Source organism: Eriocheir sinensis, chromosome 7 (genome assembly GCF_024679095.1).
Source record: "Eriocheir sinensis breed Jianghai 21 chromosome 7, ASM2467909v1, whole genome shotgun sequence".
NCBI classification, from domain to species: Eukaryota; Metazoa; Arthropoda; class Malacostraca; order Decapoda; family Varunidae; genus Eriocheir; species Eriocheir sinensis.
In genome coordinates, this window is record NC_066515.1 from 16,723,406 (window position 1) to 16,745,280 (window position 21,875).

General features: G+C 42.4%; 1 protein-coding gene and 2 long non-coding RNA genes across 22 annotated transcripts in view; 2 read left to right on the top strand and 1 right to left on the bottom strand.

Moving 5' to 3' along the window:
- The window catches only part of LOC126993306 (phosphatidylinositol-binding clathrin assembly protein LAP-like), a 78,156-nt gene that overhangs the window by 41,397 nt on the left and 14,884 nt on the right, over nucleotides 1–21,875 (bottom strand). For 14 of the 20 annotated variants that reach the window (XM_050852363.1, XM_050852343.1, XM_050852321.1 and 11 more), the window contains exons 2-7: nucleotides 15,241–15,383; nucleotides 12,244–12,319; nucleotides 7,669–7,683; nucleotides 4,278–4,380; nucleotides 3,455–3,692; nucleotides 1,498–1,575 (exon numbers count right to left, since the gene is read on the bottom strand). In XM_050852363.1, coding sequence (XP_050708320.1) covers nucleotides 1,498–1,575; nucleotides 3,455–3,692; nucleotides 4,278–4,380; nucleotides 7,669–7,683; nucleotides 12,244–12,319; nucleotides 15,241–15,383 — 653 coding nt within the window. Of the gene's footprint in view, nucleotides 1–399; nucleotides 442–1,497; nucleotides 1,576–3,454; nucleotides 3,693–4,277; nucleotides 4,381–7,668; nucleotides 7,684–9,611; nucleotides 9,937–12,243; nucleotides 12,320–15,240; nucleotides 15,384–21,875 lie in introns of those variants that run through there. The other 6 variants (XM_050852352.1, XM_050852332.1, XM_050852298.1 and 3 more) reach the window with 3 other exon arrangements.
- On the top strand, nucleotides 5,251–6,994 carry LOC126993390 (uncharacterized). The gene is made up of 2 exons (XR_007747735.1): nucleotides 5,251–5,873; nucleotides 5,977–6,994. It is a non-coding gene; the product is annotated as an uncharacterized LOC126993390 (long non-coding RNA).
- Nucleotides 7,690–8,726, top strand: LOC126993394 (uncharacterized). The gene is made up of 2 exons (XR_007747756.1): nucleotides 7,690–8,005; nucleotides 8,169–8,726. It is a non-coding gene; the product is annotated as an uncharacterized LOC126993394 (long non-coding RNA).

The following is a 21,875-nucleotide window of genomic DNA, read 5'->3' on the forward strand; positions in this document are numbered from 1 at the left end:
GTTTTATGACCCTGATGGTAGTTTGACCCTCCTTCTGTACCATGAACCTAAAAAAACACTCATTAGAATCTGAGTGGTGATGTGAGGGTTGAAAGTGTATGAGGAAACTGGCTGTAGTGTGAAAGTGATGGGTACGGCAGTAAGAGGTGAGATGAAGGAGATGAAGTATGGATGGAAGGGCAAGAGGTGTGGAGTAATGGAGTGATGGTATGAGGAACAGAGGGTTAAATGACACCATTTCTGCCTCCCAAAAATTACAGACCAACACCCATGCAAGATCTCATTAAAAGGCTTCCAATTCCTTGAGTGAGGGGCCGAGGGACATCCAAGACTACAACCATGGAGCAAAATAAAGGTTCTAGCAGCAGCAGCAGCTTCCCGAGATGGCTAAGTCCGTACCTGTTTCAAATCGGGAATTTCTGACTTGTCCATTCCAACTGCCTAATAAGAGGAGGCTTCGGTTAGACACAAGACTCAGATATTGGGGATAAGGACACTACATGACATGAGAGGGCTGGGAACTCTTGCACTAGTGACTGGGATGGTAGGAAGTATATGTTTCTGACCCTAAATGTAAACCCTAAGAGGAGGCTTCAGTGACATACAAAGGCTCAGACATAGGGGATAAGGATAATATGACATGAGAGGGCTGGGAACTCTTGCATTAGTGACTGGGATAGTAGGAAGTATATGTTTCTGACCCTAAAAACCTTAATAGTAATCAAGATATCAGTGAATATAGACTCTTTGGTTGGACATAAAGGATCAGATAGTGGGGAAAATGACACAATATGACATGAGAGGGTTGGGAACTCTTGTGTCAGGGAATTATAGTGTTTAACGAAGATCTTTCTAAACTCTAAATGGAACCAACATATCAGGGAATTATTTGAGTCTCTGAAGCTATATATATGTGACCTAAAATAGAAGAAAGACATCAGTGAATTATAGTGTATTTTAAGGCTATATGTTAACTCTGAGAAAGAACCAACACATCAGGGAATTATATTGTTAACAAAACCTAAATATAGACTCTACGAGGAACCAACATATCAGAGAATTATCTTAAGTTTCTGAAGCTACATGTACACCCTTAAAATAGCAAAGATATCAGTGAAATAACCAAGTTTTTCTTCTGCTAAATGAACCTATATATATTAGTGAATCAATACTTTCTAAATGAGCCTATATATATTAGTGAATCAATACTTTCTAGATGAGCCTATATATATTAGTGAATCAATACTTTCTAGATGAGCCTATATATATTAGTGAATCAATACTTTCCTAACCCAATACATTCTTAAATGGCAAAAGGAATTATCATCATTTACTATAATATATTCAGACACACAAGTTCATCTATATCCCTGTCTATATGAGGACTGAAGAGGGCAAGAACTAAGCTATCAGTGAAATCACATGTCCCTCCAAAGATCAATGTATGGTCTAAGCTTATCTCTGAATGGTAACAACAAGAAGGGCGGGCCAGCTTACCTCAGCCACCTTGAGGAACTCCGCTACTCTGTCCATCCTTATCAAGAACTTTTTGTAGCAGTCCAGCGCATCACGGGCCTGAGAGGGAAGGGTTTCCTGCATTAGTTTGTTAAGAAAGGCATAACTGGGTCTTCTGTTTGTCTCATGGTAATTTCAGAGGATGTGGAAATTGGTTACACAAGATGAGGATAAATGATGATATGTATGAGTTTGGGAATGGGTGTTATAGCATAAGGGTGAGTGGACTTAACCCGGTACCAGCGATGGGCCAAATTTGTGCCATGATATTTACCCCCCAAAATAGATGATACATAATCTGATCATAAATGCTTTGATATATATTATGAAATGGTTTATGTGAGGGGTGATTTTTTCTCATTTTTCTCGCTTGGAGGGACCATTAAGAAACAAGATCCCCGCTGCTACCAGGTTAAAAGTGGATCATTAGGGTGAGTGAGTAGCAGAGTGAGAGAGTTGGAAGTAGCAGGATTGAGAGTGCTGCGAGGGAGTGCCAGAACAGGGAAAGATGGAGACACTTCTGCTGCAGTCACCCCCTGGAGGGAAGTTCTGGTGAGGGAGGAGTGTGGCAGAGACATAGAGAGGTGGAGTGAGTGGAGTGTAGAATGTGTGAAACAAAGACATCAGCCAAACATCAAAGACATCATGCCAAACATATTCTTAATTCTCAAACATCAAAAATTTACCTCATTCATTGTAGTATATTTATTCACATAACTGGGTCTTCTGTTTGTCTCATAGTACTTTCAGAGGAGGTTGAAATGAGTTACACAAGATGAGGAAAAATGATGATATGTATGAGTTTGGGAATGGATATATTATTCTGGTAACACAAAAACTGGATGGCTAAGGACCAAACTTATTCTTAAACATCAACAAACACCTTTATCCTTTACATAATGAAGAAATGTTGGTATTGGTGAAACAATGACATCAGAGGAAAACATAAAAGAAACCAAGATATTAGTAAAACAATGCTTTCTACAGCTATACATATTCTTAAACACACATGAATGCACACATCAAACATTCTTAAACACACATGACTGATTGATTTACTGGGCTATTTATTCATGGCAGCACAACTGTAAATACACACAAACACACACACCAAACCTATTCTTAAACACACACACAAACAAGCAACTGCCAAGCCTACTCTCAAAGCCTCCACAAACACTATCCTTCACCTGCTTCTTGTTTATCTCAAAGTACTACTCGAGCAGGTTGATGATGCTCACTAAACACATACACTAACACACACAAATGTAAAAACCAAACCTCTTCTTACACACACCAAACCTATTCTCAAAGCCTCCCCAAACCCCTTCCATCCATCACCTGGTTCTTGTTCATCTCAAAGTACTTCCCGAGCAGGTTGATGATGCTCACTAAACACATACACAAACACACACAAACGTACAAACCAAACGTCTTCATAAACACCTACCAACCCTATTCTCAAAGCCTCAACAAACCTCTTCTTTTCCTCTCCCATCCCTCACCTGGTTCTTGTTCATCTCAAAGTACTTCCCGAGCAAGTTGATGATGCTGGCTAAGTCAACCCTATTCTTGAACACGCCAAACCTATTCTAAAACATCCACAAATACTTTCTTCCCCTCTTCCCTCCCTCACCTGCTTCTTGTTCATCTCAAAGTACTTCTCGAGCAGGCTGATGATGCTACCTCAATTAACTCTAGTCTCAAACACACCAAACCTATTCTAAAAAGTCCACAAATCCCTTCTTCCCCTTTTCCATCCCTCACCTGCTTCTTGTTCATCTCAAAGTACTTCTCGAGCAGTTGATGTTGCTCGCTAAACACATACACAAACACACACAAACATACAAACCAAACCTCTTAAACACCCACATATACATACTCTTACTCTATTCTCAAAGCCTAAACAAACCTCTTCTTCCCCTCTCCCATCCCTCACCTGCTTCTTGTTCATCTCAAAGTACTTCTCGAGCAGGTTGATAATGCCATCGTTGTAGCAGGCAAAGAGGCGGATGAGGTCCCTGAAGAGCAGCATGAAGGCCGAATTGATGACCCCGTTGGTGAGCGCGTTGTCGGTGCAGTCGAAGTCCAGCAGCGCGTCCACCTGAGCCTGCAGCACGGGGAGGGTCTTGAGCAGCTGGTCCGTCGGCATCGTGCGCAGGGTGCCGTCCTCCTTCCTATGGGGCGGGGGTGAAATGTGGAGCGGTGAGGTTGAGAGTCAGTGGGAGTGTTTGTTTTGATTTGTTTTTTTGGTGAATGTATATGCAGTACTTTTTTTTCTTTCTTTATCAAATAGGAACTAATGTCTTATAGGATCAGCGAAGGTCAGGTCAGGTCAAGAAGGTCAGTTTACCAGCAGAATGAAGATCAAGTCATCCTCTCTTGAACTTAACCCGACATAAAGAAGAAAAAAAATTTGAATGTCTTAAAAATCAGCGAGTCAGGTCAGGTTGGGTCAGAAAGGTCAATTTGGCAGCAGAATCAAGGTCAATCAAGGTTGACAGCCTCCCTTAAAATTAACCCAACAAAAACAAAAGAAATGAATGTCCTAAAGCTCAGCGAAGGTCAGGTTGGGTCAGGAGGTTCAATTTGACAGCAGAATCAAGGTCAATCAAGGTCGACACCCTCTCTTGAAATTAACCCAACAACAACAACAACATCAACAACAACGAGAAATGAATGTCCTAAAGCTCAGCGAAGGTCAGGTTGGGTCAGGAAGGTCAGTTTGGCAGCAGAATCAAGGTCCATCAAGGTCAACTCACCCCCTCTTGACCTTGCAGAAGTCGAAGGCCACGCTGCGGTAGGAGATGGCCTTTTCGTTGATGTATTTGGCGTAGCGACGAATAAACGTAGACATGTCATAACCTGTTTGGGGGGGGCATCAGGGGAGGGGGGGAGAGGAGGAGGCGGTGGTGAGTTGACGGTTACGGACGGAGAGAAGAATGAGGAGGAGGAGGAGGAGGAGGAGGGAGAAGGAAACAGGAAGAAATAGTAAAAAAAGAAAAAAAGAAGTAGAAGAATAAAAGAGAACAAGCAGATGGAGAAAATAATGAGAATGGAGAGGAGGAGGAGGAGGAGGAGGAGGAGGAGGAGATAGAAGAGGAAGGAAACAGGAAGAAATAGTACATAAAAAAACAGAAGTAGAACAAGAGAATGAATGGATGGACAGAAAAGAATGGGGGAGGAGGAGGAGGAGGAGGAGAAGAGAAATGAAACAGGAAACAGAAACAGAGACTAAAGAGAATGAGAGAAAACAAAATGTGAAAAACAAGATCACACTCCCTCCTCCATATATATAAAAAGAGAAAAAACAAGAGAAAGGTTTTATAAAGGCAGTGACAGTGGTATTTCAAGCTCTCCCTTACTAACAGGCACTACTCATTACCAACACAAAAAACAAAACCAACAGCTGCTTCTAAACTGTTAACTCCACACACGCCACTTCCAATTATCCTTCTTTTCTTGGCCTTCTGACGCTACATTATCATTTACAGAGGAAATTAATATGTTCAGAGTAACCATTAACCCAGAAACGGTGTAGCGATGAACTCTTTCAAGGGGAGCGTATCGAGACACCCCTCCTCCCGAAACTGACCTCTCTCTTGGCCACTCCTCTGAATGCTTTTTTTTATAGGGGCAGTGATTAAAGGGCTTTTTTTTTTCATTATTGTCATCTTTTTATTGCCCTTGAGGTGTTTACTAAAGTGCTTTTTCAAGAGTATCAAGACACCTCTCCTCTGAATGCTTTTTTTTATAGGGGCAGTGATTAAAGGGCTTTTTTTTTTCATTATTGTCATCTTTTTATTGCCCTTGAGGTGTTTACTAAAGTGCTTTTTCAAGAGTATCAAGACACCTCTCCTCCCGAAACTGACCTCTCTCTTGGCAACTCTTCTGAACACTTTTTATATGGGGGCAGTGATTAAAGGGCTTTTTTTTTCATTATTGTCATCTTTTTATTGCCCTTGAGGTGTTTACTAAAGTGCTTTTTCAAGAGTATCAAGACACCTCTCCTCCCGAAACTGACCTCTCTCTTGGCAACTCTTCTGAACACTTTTTATATGGGGGCAGTGATTAGCAAGCTTTTTCTTCATATTATTGTTTCTTTGCCCTTGAGCTGCTTCCTTTACCGTAAAAAAATAATGATAAAAAAATAAGTAAAATAAAAATAAGGATCTGGCTGACATATAGTTGGCACAGCCCCATATTCTTCAACATTTCAGGGCCTACACACACATTTGGTAAGGCTTTCATAGAGGCTGTTGAGTTAGTGTTAGTATTTGCAAGAGTACCGTGATGAGCCTAGTGATAGGTCAACTAGGCTTTCATATACACCCTCATTTGTTAAGGCTTTGGTAGAGGTTGATGTGTTAGTGTTAGTATTTCCCGGAGTATTTTGATGACCCTAGTGATAGTTTGATTAGGCTTAAATATACATCCTCATTTGTTAAGGCTTTGGTAGAGGTTGATGTGTTAGTGTTAGTATTTCCAGGAGTATTTTGATGAGCCTAGTGATAGTTTGATTAGGCTTAAATATACACCCTCATTTGGTAAGGTTTTGGTAGAGGTTGCAGGTAGTATTTCCATGGGTAGTTTTATGAGCCTAGTGATAGTTTGACAAGGCTTACATATACACCTTCATTTGGTAAGGCTTTGGTAAAGGTTGTGGGTAGTATTTTGAGCCTAGTGATAATTTGACAAGGCTTACATATACACCCTCATTTGGTAAGGCTTTGGTAGAGGTTGTGGGTAGTATTTCAATGGGTAGTTTTACGAGTCTGGTGATAGTTTGACAAGGCCTCTACACTATGAATGTAAAAAAAAAATCACTCATGAAAACCCTAATAATGTTCTTGTGGCCTTGAGAAATAGCTGTTGTGATGGCTGAAAGCATATGAGAGTACGGAGCACAATCTCTTGGTCAATTCTCGCGTATAGGAAGTTAAAGAAAGCAATTATAATACTTTCATTGCTTCAGTAACGTGCCTTGGAAGGGAGAGCTTGTAACACGGGCGTCAGTCACTCGGTAAGCATGACCCATAATGTTTTGTCACCGTAAGTTAAGCACAACCAAAAAGACTCACTCGGGGGTTAGTTTACTATGCAAGCTTAACCCACAGAGATGCTTCCCGGGACACTGGACTAAAGCACCGATGGAAAGAGTTGAAGTAGGAAGAAAAAATAAAACTAAGACATTCATAAAAAAAAAAAAACCTCTGAGGAAAAAAGACAAAAACAAAATTCGTAATAAAATTAACAGCGATTCACAAACAAAAGCACGACAAAAATAGTTATTGAGAAAGCATAACAGACTTGCTATGACAAAAACTACAACTACTGTACTACTGCTACTACTACTGTTACACACACACACACACACACACAACATAGCACCTTTCCCATATATCACAACTAGGTAAATAGACACACACACACACACACACACACACACACACACACACACACACACACACACACACACTCCTCCGATACACTAATACAGGGTAAGAGACATAATACGCTTAACAAGGAAGTCAATTTCGACATTAAATTGATACCGTTAGTGTTTGTTTGTTTGTTTGTTTGTTTGTGTGTGTGTGTGAGTTTGCTAGAGATAGAATGGATTTGTTTCAATATAATATACACACACACACACACACACACACACACACACACACACACACACACAGCCCAGTAGCTCAGTGGATAGAGCGTCTGCCTCACAACCAGAAGGACCGGGGTTCAATTCCCCAGCTGGGTGAAGATAAGTTGGGTTTACCTTCATTCACGTGTAGCCCCTGTTAACCTAGCAGTGAGTAGGCGTGTGTGTGTGTCAGGCGAGGAGTTGTGACCTCATTGTCGCAGTGTGTTGTGTGTGAGTGATCTCAGTCCTACCCAAAGATTGGTACTACGAGCTCTGTGCTCTTCCGTAGGGGAACGGCTGGCTGTCTCGAGAGAGACCTGCAGCAGACCAAGAGGTGAATGACACACACACACACACACACACACACACACACACACACACACACACACACACACAGTAAAGCCTTCCCACAATGCACTAACACCACCACCACCACCACCACAACCACCACTACCACTACCAGCACCACTAACACCACTACCAGCACCAAATGAGACATAATCTTTACTTACTTAACTGCGGATGACCTGATGAGCACAGAAATAATGGTTTAATATCAGAACACAAGTAATGAAGAGTTGGTTGAAGAATAATTGTAGGACTAAATCACCTATACATCCTAACACTGAGATCGTCCTAATACTCCTAGATCCTTTAATAGATTCTAACATTGAGATCTGAGTATGGGTTCAAATATCACACTTATAGAGTTAAAACACACTTGAACACTTGAATATACTGTGAAAAGGGATAGATGATAAAGAATGTGGCGGAGAGTTAGTTTAAGAATGTGAATAATAATATGTCTTAGATCCCAAAATACATCCTAACATTCAGATCTGAGTATGGGTTCAAATATCACACTTAAAGAGTTAAAACACACTTGAACACTTGAATATACTGTGAAAAGGGATAGATGAGGATAAAGAATGTGGCGGAGTTAGTTTAAGAATGTGAATAATAATATGTCTTAGATCCCAAAATACATCCTAACATTCAGATCTGAGTATAGGTTCAAATATCACACTTATGGAGTCAGAACACACTTTGATATATTATAGGAAGGAACAGATGGGAAAAAAGAATGTAGCAGAGAGTTAAAGAATGATTATAATCCTAAATCCCTTATACATCCTAACATTGAGATTTGAATATGGGTTTGAATATCACACTTATATGGAGTTAGAACACACTTTGATATAATGTAGAGACAAACAGATGAGAATTTAGTATGTGATGAAGAGAGAGCTAGCAAGATAAATCCTAATATTCGTAGCTCCCTTATACATCCTAACACTGAGATCTTAAGTATGGTTCAAATATCACACTATATGGAGTTGGAACACACTTTCATATAACAGACATAGGAATAGAGGAGATAATTTAGTATGAGATGGAGAGAGCTATCAAAATAAATCCTTATATCCCTAGATCCCTTATACATCCTAACACTGAGATCTGAGTAGGGTTTAAATATCACACTATATGGAGTTGGAACACACTTTCATATAACAGAGATAGGAATAGAGGAGATAATTTAGTATGAGATGGAGAGAGCTATCAAAATAAATCCTTATATCCCTAGATCCCTTGATTCATCCTAACACTGAGATCTTAAGTATGGTTCAAATATCACACTTTATGGAGTTGGAACACACTTTGAAATAACAGACATAGGAATAGAGGAGATAATTTAGTATGAGATGGAGAGAGCTATCAAAATAAATCCATATATCCCTAGATCCCTTTTACAGCCTAACACTGAGATCTGAGTATGGTTCAAATATCACACTTATAGAGTTAGAACACACTTTGATATGCTATGGCAAGGAGTAGATGAGAATTTAGAGTGACTGGGAGAGAAAGCTTTTAAAATACTTCCTAATGTCCCTAGATATGTTATGGATCCTAACACTGAGATCTATCTGAGTATGGGTTCAGATATCATCCTTATAGAGTTAGAATGCACTTTGATATACTATAGAAAAGAATAGCTGAGAATACAAAATGTGACATAGAGAGCTATTAAAAATACATCCTATTATTAAAATCTGTCAAAACTTATTTGATGCACCCATATAGTTAATACAAAGGATACAGTTAGAATACAGCTTGATACACTCTGGGAAGGGACACATAAGGGAATTTTGTAGGAACATACCTCGCCTTTAAGACTTATCTATCTATAAGACCTACACAAGACAGTTAGACAGAAAGATAGATAGATATAAACAGAAAGATTCACACCTCAGGAAAATATTGATTGGTAAGATAATGGACTTGAAGGTAGAAAATAACGAGGTGTATCTTAAAAGCTTAATAATAATAATAATGAGAAATAATAATAATGATAATCAGACCTTAATCTAATATATGATAGAAAAAGTCATATAACAAATTCTACAAAACACACACACACACACACACACACAGAATAACATCACAAGACACTTACTTTGATCTGTGCGAGGGAGACGACAGGTGGCCGTGGCGAGAGTGAGAGAGAGAGAGAGCAGAGGTGGGAGAGAGAACAGACATCTGGTTACTATACAACACAAACACATGACAGTATAAGCTTTTTTGGGTCTGTACACAAAACAAAAACAACAGATTAAGAATATTAAGCTAAAGAGTATTATCAGGAGTATTAAGGTCATATTCTTAAACATTTTGGCACCCAAGCACACGTATTTGACAAGGCTTTCGTAGGAGTTGTGGGCATCTCCAGGGGTAGTTTTATGACCCTGGTGGTGGTGTGACCCTTCTTCTGTACCATGGACCTAAGGAAGCCAGGGAGATTTAGGGCCACTTTCACAGTTTGCCATGATGGGTTAGTAAGCTTCCAAACCAATACCAAAGACTTAAAAAATTCCTTATGTAGTGTTTTGCGTTCATATTTAAGCTAAGACAGTTGAGGGAACCATACAAGAACACAAGAACATAAGGAGTTTGCAAGAGGCCTCTTGGCCTATAGAAGGCAGCTCCTGTACTCTCAGCCCCACCTTAACTAACTATCCATGACTTTATCTAACCTCTTTTTGAATGTATCTATGGTATTGGCACCCACAACATGTCTGCCAAGCCAGTTCCATTAATCCACCACTCTATTCGTGAACCAATTCTTGCCTATGTCTTTACTGAATCTGAATTTGTCTAACTTAAAACCAATGCTACGTGTCCTACCTGGCTCTTTTACAACCAAAATCTTATTGACATCCCCTTTATTAAAGCCCTTCATCCATTTATTGACTTCGATTAGGTCTCCTCGCAACCTTCGCCTTTCTAGAGAGTGTAGATTTAAATGCTTCAGTCTATCTTCATAAGGCAAGTTTCTCACCCTTTGAATCATCTTTGTCATCCTCCTCTTGATATATCCTTGATATCCATCCTATAGTTGGGGGACCAGAACTGAGCTGCATAATCAAGATGAGGTCTAACTAGTGCTAAGTAAAGTTTGAGGATGACTTCAGCGCTCCTATTGCTTACGCTCCTTGAGATGAAACCAAGTACTCTGTTTGCCCGATTTTTAGCCTGAATGCATTGAGCCCTAGGACGGAGGTCAGCGCTCACACCCAGACCTGCTTAGAGGCGTGTCATTTAAGGAGTAATTGCGTGAGGGGTTATTCCTACCTACACTCAGAATGTTACATTTCCCGACATTGAATTCCATTTGCCACTTCCCCGCCCAATCATATAGTCATATAAAGTCTCTAGTGAATCTGGTGTTGTGTAGAAAACCTAACCATTATGGAGTGTAGAAAATTGAAGAGTTTGGTCGGGGTAATTACAAAGCCACTGTGTTGGACTATGAAATGGCTCTTAGAATTTATTAACCTTGCTATCATGGCTTATAAAAGGCATTCAGATTTAGTTCTTTTCCCACAGTGTTGGTTAGAAGATTCGAGTTTCTCCCACTTATCTTCTTCCTGAGTGTTTCAAGCGTTAATAGACAGTAATTTTCCTCATTATTTTCCTGTTCTTCCAGTTATCTTTTTCCTGTTTTCTTTTTCTGCCTTTTTTAGTTTTCTTCTTAATTCTTCTTTTTTTTTAGTCTGAGATTATTGTACTTTATTATTTTCATTATTATTATTATTATTGATGTTGTTTTTGTTCAGTGTACATCCCAATATTAAAAGTTCATGGACAGATTTACAAAAAGCTTAATTATATACATATGTACACACACACACACACACACACACACACACACACACACACACACACACACACTGGGTCTAAAAATAAGTTGGCCTATCCTATTAACATCAATCACCATCACCACCACTACTCATCACCATTCATCACCACATCCACCACCACCACCACAGATAACACCATATACACCTCCATTCATCACCGTTGTAAGTAACTTCATCACCTTAACACCACCTCATCACCACTTTGCAACATCACCTCAACACCAATTCATCACCATTACATCACCAAACACATCAATTCAGTAAAACTTCTTCACTTCAACACCACTTCATCACCACCTCAACACCACTTTACAACATCACTTTGACATCACTACAAACATCAATTCAATAAGTCCACACCAATCACCACCTCAACACCATTTCATAACATCACTTTGACATCACCATAGCACCAATTCAATAAAACTCCACATCAATCACCACCTCAACACCATTTCATAACATCACTTTGACATCACCATAGCACCAATTCAATAAAACTCCACATCAATCACCACTTCATCACCATCTCAACACCACTTCATAACATCACCATAGCACCAATTCAATAAAACTCCACATCAATCACCACCTCAATCACCACTTCATCACTATCTCAACACCACTTCATAACATCACCATAGCACCAATTCAATAAAACTCCACATCAATCACCACCTCAATCACCACTTCATCACCATCTCAACACCACTTCATAACATCACCATAGCACCAATTCAATAAAACTCCACATCAATCACCACCTCAATCACCACTTCATCACTATCTCAACACCACTTCATAACATCACCATAGCACCAATTCAATAAAACTCCACATCAATCACCACCTCAATCACCACTTCAACACCACCTCATCACCACTTACTTGCAACTCCCGTTTTGTCCAAGAAGCCGCCCAGATTAAAGTTGCAGTTGCTAGACGCTAAGTACTGTGTGAATCTCTGTTAGAAAAGAAAGACAGAAGTTAGCTCTCTCTCTCTCTCTCTCTCTCTCTCTCTCTCTCTCTCTCTCTCTCTCTCTCAAAGCAAATTCTCATCTTTTTTTTTTTGCTTCTTATATCTGACAAGCTTTCCCTCCTCCTCCTCCTCCTCTTCTTCTTCTTTTTCTTCTTCTTTCCTTATTTTCTTCATCAGATTAAATAAAATGTGATCTTGGGCAATACTCTCTCTCTCTCTCTCTCTCTCTCTCTCTCTCTCTCTCTCTCTCTCTCTCTCTCTCTCTCTCTCTCTTAAAGCAAATCCTCATCTTTTTTTTTTTTTTGCTTCTTATATCTGACAAGCTTTCCCTCCTCCTCCTCCTCCTCTTCTTCCTCTTCTTTTTTCTCGGCTTATTTCCTTCGTCAGATTAAAGAAAATGTGATCTTCAGCAATACTCTCTCTCTCTCTCTCTCTCTCTCCTTCCATTATTCCTCCTCCTCCTACTCTCTGTAACCAGTCATCACCCTTTCAACACCAGTCATCACCCTCTTGAACACCAGTCATCACCCTTTCAACACCAGTCATCACCCCCTTGAACACCAGTCATCACCCTTTCAACACCAGTCATCACCCCCTTCAATACCAGTCATCACCCTTTCAACATCAGTCATCACCCCTTTGCCCTTTCAAGACCAGTCATCACCCCTTCAACACCAGTCATCACCCCTTTCAACACCAGTCATCACCCCTTGCAACACCAGTCATCACCCCCTTCAACACCAGTCATCACCCCATGCAACACCAGTCATCACCCCCTTCAACACCAGTCATCACCCCCTTGAACACCAGTCATCACCCTTTCAACACCATTCATCACCCCTTTCAACAACAGTCATCACCCCCTTGAACACCAGTCATCACCCCTTTCAACACTAGTCATCACCCCTTTCAACATCAGTCATCACCCCTTTCAACACCAGTCATCACCCCTTTCAACACCAGTCATCACCCCTTTCAACACCAGTCATCACCCTTTCAACACCAGTCAAAACCCTTTCAACACCAGTCATCACCCTTTCAACACCAGTCATAAACCTTTCATCACCAGTCATCACCCTTTCAACACCAGTCATCACCCCTTTCAACACCAGTCATCACCCCTTTCAACACCAGTCATCACCCTTTCAACACCAGTCATCACCCCTTTCAACACCAGTCATCACCCCTTTCAACACCAGTCATAACCCTTTCAACACCAGTCATCACCCCTTTCAATACCAGTCATCACCCCTTTCAACACCAGTCATCACCCTTTCAACACCAGTCATCACCCCTTTCAACACCAGTCATCACCCCTTTCAACACCAGTCATCACCCCTTTCAACACCAGTCATCACCCCTTTCAACACCAGTCATCACCCCTTTCAACACCAGTCATCACCCCATTCATCACCAGTCATTACCCCTTTCAACACCAGTCATCACCCCTTTCAACACCAGTCATCACCCCATTCATCACCAGTCATTACCCCTTTCAACACCAGTCATCACCCCTTTCAACACCAGTCATCACCCCTTTCAACACCAGTCATTACCCCTTTCAACACCAGTCATCACCCCTTTCAACACCAGTCATCACCCCATTCATCACCAGTCATTACCCCTTTCAACACCAGTCATCACCCCATTCAACACCAGTCATCACCCCATTCATCACCAGTCATTACCCCTTTCAACACCAGTCATCACCCCTTTCAACACCAGTCATCACCCTTTCAACACCAGTCATCACCCCTTTCAACACCAGTCATCACCCCATTCATCACCAGTCATTACCCCATTCATCACCAGTCATTACCCCTTTCAACACCAGTCATCACCCCTTTCAACACCAGTCATCACCCCTTTCAACACCAGTCATCACCCCTTTCAACACCAGTCATCACCCCATTCATCACCAGTCATTACCCCTTTCAACACCAGTCATCACCCCTTTCAACACCAGTCATCACCCCTTTCAACACCAGTCATCACCCCTTTCAACACCAGTCATCACCCCTTTCAACACCAGTCTTCACCCCTTTCAACACCAGTCATTACCCCTTTCAACACCAGTCATCACCCTTTCAACACCAGTCATCACCCTTTCAACACCAGTCATCACCCCTTTCAACACCAGTCATCACCCCTTTCAACACCAGTCATCACCCCTTTCAACACCAGTCATCACCCCTTTCATCACCAGTCATTACCCCTTTCAACACCAGTCATCATCGATTTCAACACCAGTAATCACCCTTTCAACACCAGTCATCACCCCCTTGAACACCAGTCATCACCCTTTCAACACCAGTCATCACCCTTTCAACACCAGTCATCACCCCTTTCAACACCAGTCATCACCCTTTCAACACCAGTCATCACCCCTTTCAACACCAGTCATCACCCTTTCAACACCAGTCATCACCCCTTTCAACACCAGTCATCACCCCTTTCAACACCAGTCATCACCCCTTTCAACACCAGTCATCACCCCTTTCAACACCAGTCATCACCCCTTTCAACACCAGTCATCACCCCTTTCAACACCAGTCATCACCCTTTCAACACCAGTCATCACCCTTTCAACACCAGTCATCACCCTTTCAACACCAGTCATCATCCCTTTCAACACCAGTCTTCACCCCTTTCAACACCAGTCATCACCCTCTTCAACACCAGTCGTTACCGTCCTCCTTGATCAACACCAGTCATCACTCATCACCATTCATCACCCTCTTCAACACCAGTCACCAATGTCATCACGACCTGTCATCTCTCAACACCACCCCCATTAACACCAGTCACCAAAATCAACACCAGTCATCCCCTTCCAGTCATTACCATTTCAACACCAGTCATCACCATCACCCTTCCACACCATTCATCACCACCCCCGTCCTCACCTCGTTCCCGTAACACATGAGGTGGTGCACGGTGATGAGTGCCTTGAAGACGATGACCCAGGACTGCATCTGTGCCCTCTCGATCAGCAGGTTGGCCAGCTGGGGGATGGACACGTTGGGCTCGTTCGTGCAGTGGAGGAGGTCTGCAGGAGGAGGAGGAGGAGGAGAGGTTAGCCTTTATTGTATAGGGGAGAGATAAGAAAGGAAAGGGAGGGAAGTTATGTATGGAAAAGAAAGAGAGGAAGGGATGGACACGTTGGGGTTGGAGGAGGTCTGTAGGAGGAGGAGGGGTTAGCTTTTACTGTATAGGGGAGAGATAAGAAAGGAAAGGGAGGGAAGTTATGTATGGAAAAGAAAGAGAGGAAGGGATGGACACGTTGGGGTTCTTAGTGGTGCAAAGTCAGGAAGCTTCTCATTTCTTCCACCGTCCTATCATTATTCCTGAAATATGTTTCTAATATTTGTGGGTAATAGGTTAAAAAATAGCCATTAGGAAGAGCGATTATGAGAAAACTACACATTATATACCAATAGTGTTGATATTAAGAGGTAGCAGACAGCGAGACAGTAGGCTAGGTCATGGCAAACGAAACTGCCGCAGCTTAGATCAATAAATTATATAGTAAAACACAGCCAATGAGCGGCGCGGAGACCGTCACTCCAGCAATGACGCCAAGTCCGCGAGTCCACCCCTGCAGGGAGATCTCCTGCAGCCCTCGTGGAACAGACTATAGTTCATGACTCTTCCTCCAAAACCTTCCTACAGTGAGGTTCAGTGACTTCAGTCCTGCTCCTGGCTTGCTGGCTGCTTACACGCCACGCTTCTGCTCACGGTAACACGTGTAACTGTGAAGTGATGATATGTACCATACGGGTGAAGTTCATTATGTAATTGTAATTGTAATTGAATTTGTTTTGAAGTAATTGTAATGTAATTGCTATTTCAAAATGAAATTATAATTAAAATTGTAATTCAAAGTTTCTGAAAGTAATTGTAATTGTAACTACTTTTTTCCAGTGTAATTACTCTAACGGAGGAGGTCTGTAGGAGGAGGAGGAGGAGGAGGATTAGGGCATTTTAAAACCTCCCTGGCTCCCATTGTGTCCATTTCCCAAGACCACAGAGAAGATTAAGATGTTTTATACGAGTGGTTTTCCCGTTCAAGATGCAGAAGTCATGTAAAACTATCACCAGCATCACAAAACACTTCATGAAAGCCCCAGCAACTTAGACGAGAGGCTCTTCAAACAGGCGAACCGAGACGCCGAGACGTTTAGGAATACGGGCTATCATAGACTTGGTTATGTAGAGGAGATAAGGAAAAGATGATAAGGAAAAGGGGGTGAAATAAAGCACAACAGGCATGGTAAGTTTTGTATAGGAAATGGAAAGAAAGGGAGGAGAGTAAGTTGAGCGGGTTGGCTAATAGAGAAAGTTAAAGAATATACAGAAAGTTAAGCAGTACAGAAAGGAAGGGAAGAAGGGTAAGAGGGAGGAAGGGATGGACACGTTGGGCTCGGTGCAATGGACGAGGCAAGGGAGTTAGTCGTCGTTGTGTAAGGGAGAGCGCTTTTATAATGTAGGGGAGGGAGAAAGATGGCAAGGGATGGAGGGGAGGAAAGGAAAGGAAAAAGAAAAGAAAGAAAGGAACACGTTGGGCGGAGGAGGGGAGGGAACTGTCTTTGCTGTGTAAGGGAGAGAGCTTTTATAATGTAGGGGAGGGAGAGGGATGGAGGGAAGGAAAGGAAGGAGAAAAGAAAGGAAGGGACACGTTAGGAAGAGGAGGAGAGGGAACTGTCTTTGCTGTGTAAGGGAGAGAGCTTTTATAATGTAGGGGAGGGAGAGGGATGGAGGGAAGGAAAGGAAGGAGAAAAGAAAGGAAGGGACACGTTAGGAAGAGGAGGAGAGGGAACTGTCTTTGCTGTGTAAGGGAGAGAGCTTTTATAATGTAGGGGAGGGAGAGGGATGGAGGGAAGGAAAGGAAGGAGAAAAGAAAGGAAGGGACACGTTAGGAAGAGGAGGAGAGGGAACTGTCTTTGCTGTGTTGGTGAGACAAGGAAAGAAAGGGATACGAGGGAGGGATGGAGAGAAGGAGGAACGTTAGGCAGAGGAGGGGGGGGCGAACTGTCTGCTGTGTTGGTGAACCAAGGATCGAAAGAAAGGGATACGGGAAAGGGATGGAGAGAAGGAGGAAAGGAAAGAGGGAGGGATGAACACGTTGGGCTCATTGATGCAGAGGAAGAGGAGGTGGAGGAATAGGTCTTCGTAACGTATGGGAAAAGGAGAGAAAAGGAAGATGGGAGGAAAGGAGGCACAAAGGGAAGGAAACAAGAACAGAAGAACGGAGAGAAAGGGAAGATGGGGGGAAAGGAGGGACAAAGGGAAGGAAACAACAACAGAAGAACGGAAGTAGTCTGCAAGAGGCCGATAGGCTTATGCAAGGCAGCCCCTGTAGTCCTCCTCCTCCTCCTGTAGTCCCTCCCTTATATTAGAAGGGAGGGAAAGGAAATACAGAGGGAGAGGAGGAAGGAAGCAGAGGGAGGGAGAAGGAAGAGGAGGAGAGATAAGGAAGGGATAGGGAAGTTGATGAGGGAGGAGAGAAGGAAAAGGGGAGGAAGGGAAGGGATATTGGGAGGAGGAGGAGGAGGAGGAGTGTTCTGTCCTAGTTTGGCAAGCGAGACGGAATGGAGGAAAGAAGGGAGGGAGGGAGGGGAGGAGGGAGGAACGGAGAGATAAATGTTGGGTCATTGTCGACGGAGAGAGAGAGAGAGAGAGAGAGAGAGAGAGAGAGAGAGAGAGAGAGAGAGAGAGAGAGAGAGAGAGCGAGAGAGAGAATGGATAGACAAATTAATATCATACGGAGAGAGAGAGAGAGAGAGAGAGAGAGAGAGAGAGAGAGAGAGAGAGAGAGAGAGAGAGAGAGAGAGAGAGAGAGAGAGAGAGAGAGAGAGGTTACTAAGGGACACCTGAGACAAAAATGAGGGAGGCTGAGTCCTTGTTGCTGAGAGAGAGAGAGAGAGAGAGAGACGGGGCGTGTGTGTGCGAGGGGCGTGCCAGTAACAAGATAGGACGGATGGGAGGACACACACACACACACACACACACACACACACACACACACACACACACACACACAGATTTCAAATAATTATGTTAATTAACTTCGACTCTGCGTCCTTTCCTTATAAATCGAGAGAGAGAGAGAGAGAGAGAGAGAGAGAGAGAGAGAGAGAGAGAGAGAGAGAGAGAGAGAGAGAGAGAGAGAGAGAGAGAGAGAAATCTTTCATCCTTTCATCTCTCATCTCTTGAAATCTTCTTGAAAAATGAAAATATTATTCCGATTTTTTTCCTATCAATATTGCTATGACAACGACAACAACAACAACAACTACTAATACTACAACTGTTATAAACTGTAGTAGTAGTAGTAGTAATAGTAGTAGTAGTAGTAGTAGTAGTAGTAGTATAGCAGTAGTAGTAGTAGTAATAGTAGTAGTAGTAGTAGTAGTAGTAGTAGTAGTAGTAGTAGTAGTAGTAGTAGTATAGCAGTAGTAGTAGTATAGCAGTAGTAGTAGTAGTAGTAGTAGCAGTAGTAGTAGTATTAATATTAGTAGTAGATTAAATAAAGATGGTTGTCGGCCACAGTCATTGGCGGGGTGGGGCCAATGAATTGCTTTGTGAAAGGATATGAGAAAATATACCGCTCACAACGCAACTCTAATAGATGGAGGCCCGTAAAAAAAAAAAAAAGGTAGCAGTAGTAGTAGTAGTAGTAGTAGTAGTAGTAGTAGTAGTAGTAGTAGTAGTAGTAGTAGTAGTAGTAGTAGTAGTAGTAGCAGCAGTAGTAGTAGTGATGATGGTGGTGGTGAATGGTGGAGATGATAAAGATTAATGGTGTTGAGTGGTGGTGTTACTAGATTTGAATGGTGGAGTTGAAGGCGGTGGCGATGGTGGTGGTGGTGAAGGTGGACGAACACTCAACTTTAAGTCTCTTCACCTTATCCCTGGTGGTGGTGGTGGTGGTGTTGAGGTCACCACCACCACTACAACCACCACTATCACTACCACCATTGCTACTATCACCACTATTACCTCCACATCCTCCACCATTAACCACAACCACCATCTCTCTCTCTCTCTCTCTCTCTCTCTCTCTCTTTAAAAGTCGAGTATGAAAATATCTAAATTGCATTAAGAGAGAGAGAGAGAGAGAGAGAGAGAGAGAGAGAGAGAGAGAGAGAGAGAGAGAGAGAGAGAGAGAGAGAGATTTGGGGTTAAAGGGGACAGGGATAATGATTAGGAGAGAGAGAGAGAGAGAGAGAGAGAGAGAGAGAGAGAGAGAGAGAGAGAGAGAGAGAGAGAGAGAGAGAGAGAGAATAACAAAGATATCCACACAACACACCATAACACACACACACACACACACACACACACACACACACACACACAATATGATTTACACTCTTTTTCAACCTAAGAGAAACATCAAAATAATATCCACCAAGACTCAGCATTTCTGCCTAGGCGAATATAAGGTGCAGGAAAGGGCGGTAAAATTTGTCAAACATTAAATTAGTCACCCGTTAAGTTCTCCAATGAATTAATCGTGTTTGAAGTAATGAAAGACTACCACCACCACCACCACCATCACCACCTCCATTCATATTGTAATCAGCCTTCAATTTAGAGTTACAACCACCACCACCACTACTACTACTACTACTACTACTACTACTACTACTACTACTATGTTTCATTTCTTATGCCTTTCCTTTCCTTTCTTTCCTTTTGCTTATTTATCCTTTCCTTTCCTTCCCTCCTTTCTTTTTTCTTTTCTTCCTTTCTCTTTCTTTTTTATCCTTTCCCTTCCTTTCGTTTACTCGTGTTCCTGTTTCTTTTTTTTCTCTCATTTCTTCTTTCACTTTCCTTTCAATACACAGTCAATCATGTTATTACTGAAACCATAATGAAGGCGACAGCTTATTACATTATTAAACTCAGGTGTAAACATGTATTGTCAATCGTGTTGGAATTAACTAATGAAAGACTCAATTTATTCCTTCCTCTATCGTAAGGCGGTGGCAGGGTAGTCACCGTGCGGCCGCAGTGTTCTGGAGGCCCCGAGTTCGAGCAATCGCCAAGTGGCATAAAACTACCCACATGCTGTCCTGAAGACCACCTATCAACCCGGACTAGCGAAATTCTACAGTACAGTGGAGCAGAGATGAATTCCGTGGGCAGCATGAGCCAAACAAGATGGCGCCACTATAAACACTTGCCTGCACCACGAGCGGGTTGGGGCAATGGCTGGGGCCGACGACCAGGCCTCATCATCATAGCCTACTGGAGCAACAGGCCGATAAAAAGTGTTAACGTTTAGTCAATGGTGTTATTACTGAATTAAGGATAGTGATGGGAGCTTATTCTAGTATAAAACTAAGGTAATTAATCGTGTTATTACTAATTAAACACTGAATAAGATGTTACTAAGGTTGGTATTCTCAGACGCCTCCTTCTCTCACATCAACTATTTATAAATGCCAAAACGGAGATTAGTCTGGTTTTTATGAGTGTTTTTTTTAAGTTCACGGCACAGAAAGTTGGAAAGTTTCGTTTAGTCGGCGCAGCATCTGTGGTCATATGCCGGAGAGAGTCAGGAGGGGAAGGAATTATAGGAGAAGGGAACAGACCCCAGGAGACGGGACACAACCCCCGATTAATACCTGGCACCCATTCACTGCTGGGTGGACAGGGGCGTAGGGTATCGGAAAAGCCGCCCAAATTTTTCCACTCCGCCCGGGAATCGAACCCGTGCTCTCTCGGTTGAGCCGAGTGTGCTAACCACTGCACCACGAAGCCCCCTCACGGTACAGAAGAAGGGTCAAACCACCACCAGGGTCATAAAACTACCATTGGAAACGCCCACAACTCATACCAAAGCCTTGTCAAATACGTGTGTCTGGGCGCCGAAGTTTGAGCCATCAGACGCTTCCACCCCTCACATCAACTATTTCCAAAGGTCAAAAAGGGGATCAGTCAGGTTCTAGTGGGTGTTTTCTTAGGTTCACGGTACAGAAGAAGGGTCAAACCACCACCAGGGTCATAAAACTACCCCTGGAAATGCCCAAAACTCCTACCATAGCCTTGTCAAATACGTGTGTTTGGGCAACGAAAGGTTTAAGAAATTAAGAGTATGACGTCAAGTTTGTTGTATAAGGGAGATCTCTGCCCTATGTTGCACACCTAACTTGGCAATGTCCTTCGCATGGCGGGGAGACTAAACTGCTTTATATTGGCAGTACTGAATGTGTGAGAGAGAGAGAGAGAGAGAGAGAGAGAGAGAGAGAGAGAGAGAGAGAGAGAGAGAGAGAGAGAGAGAGCGGGTATAGTTGTAGGAGTGGCCTTGGATCCATTCAAAACTTATATTATGATTGACAGTACTGGGAGGTGAAGAGAGAGAGAGAGAGAGAGAGAGAGAGAGAGAGAGAGAGAGAGAGAGAGAGAGAGAGAGAGAGAGAGAGAGAGAGAGAGAGAGAGAGAGAGAGAGAGAGAGAGAGAGAGAGAGAGAGAGAGAGAGAGAGAGAGAGAGAGAGAGAGAGAGAGAGAAATTATGTGACTGGAGTAACGAGAGATT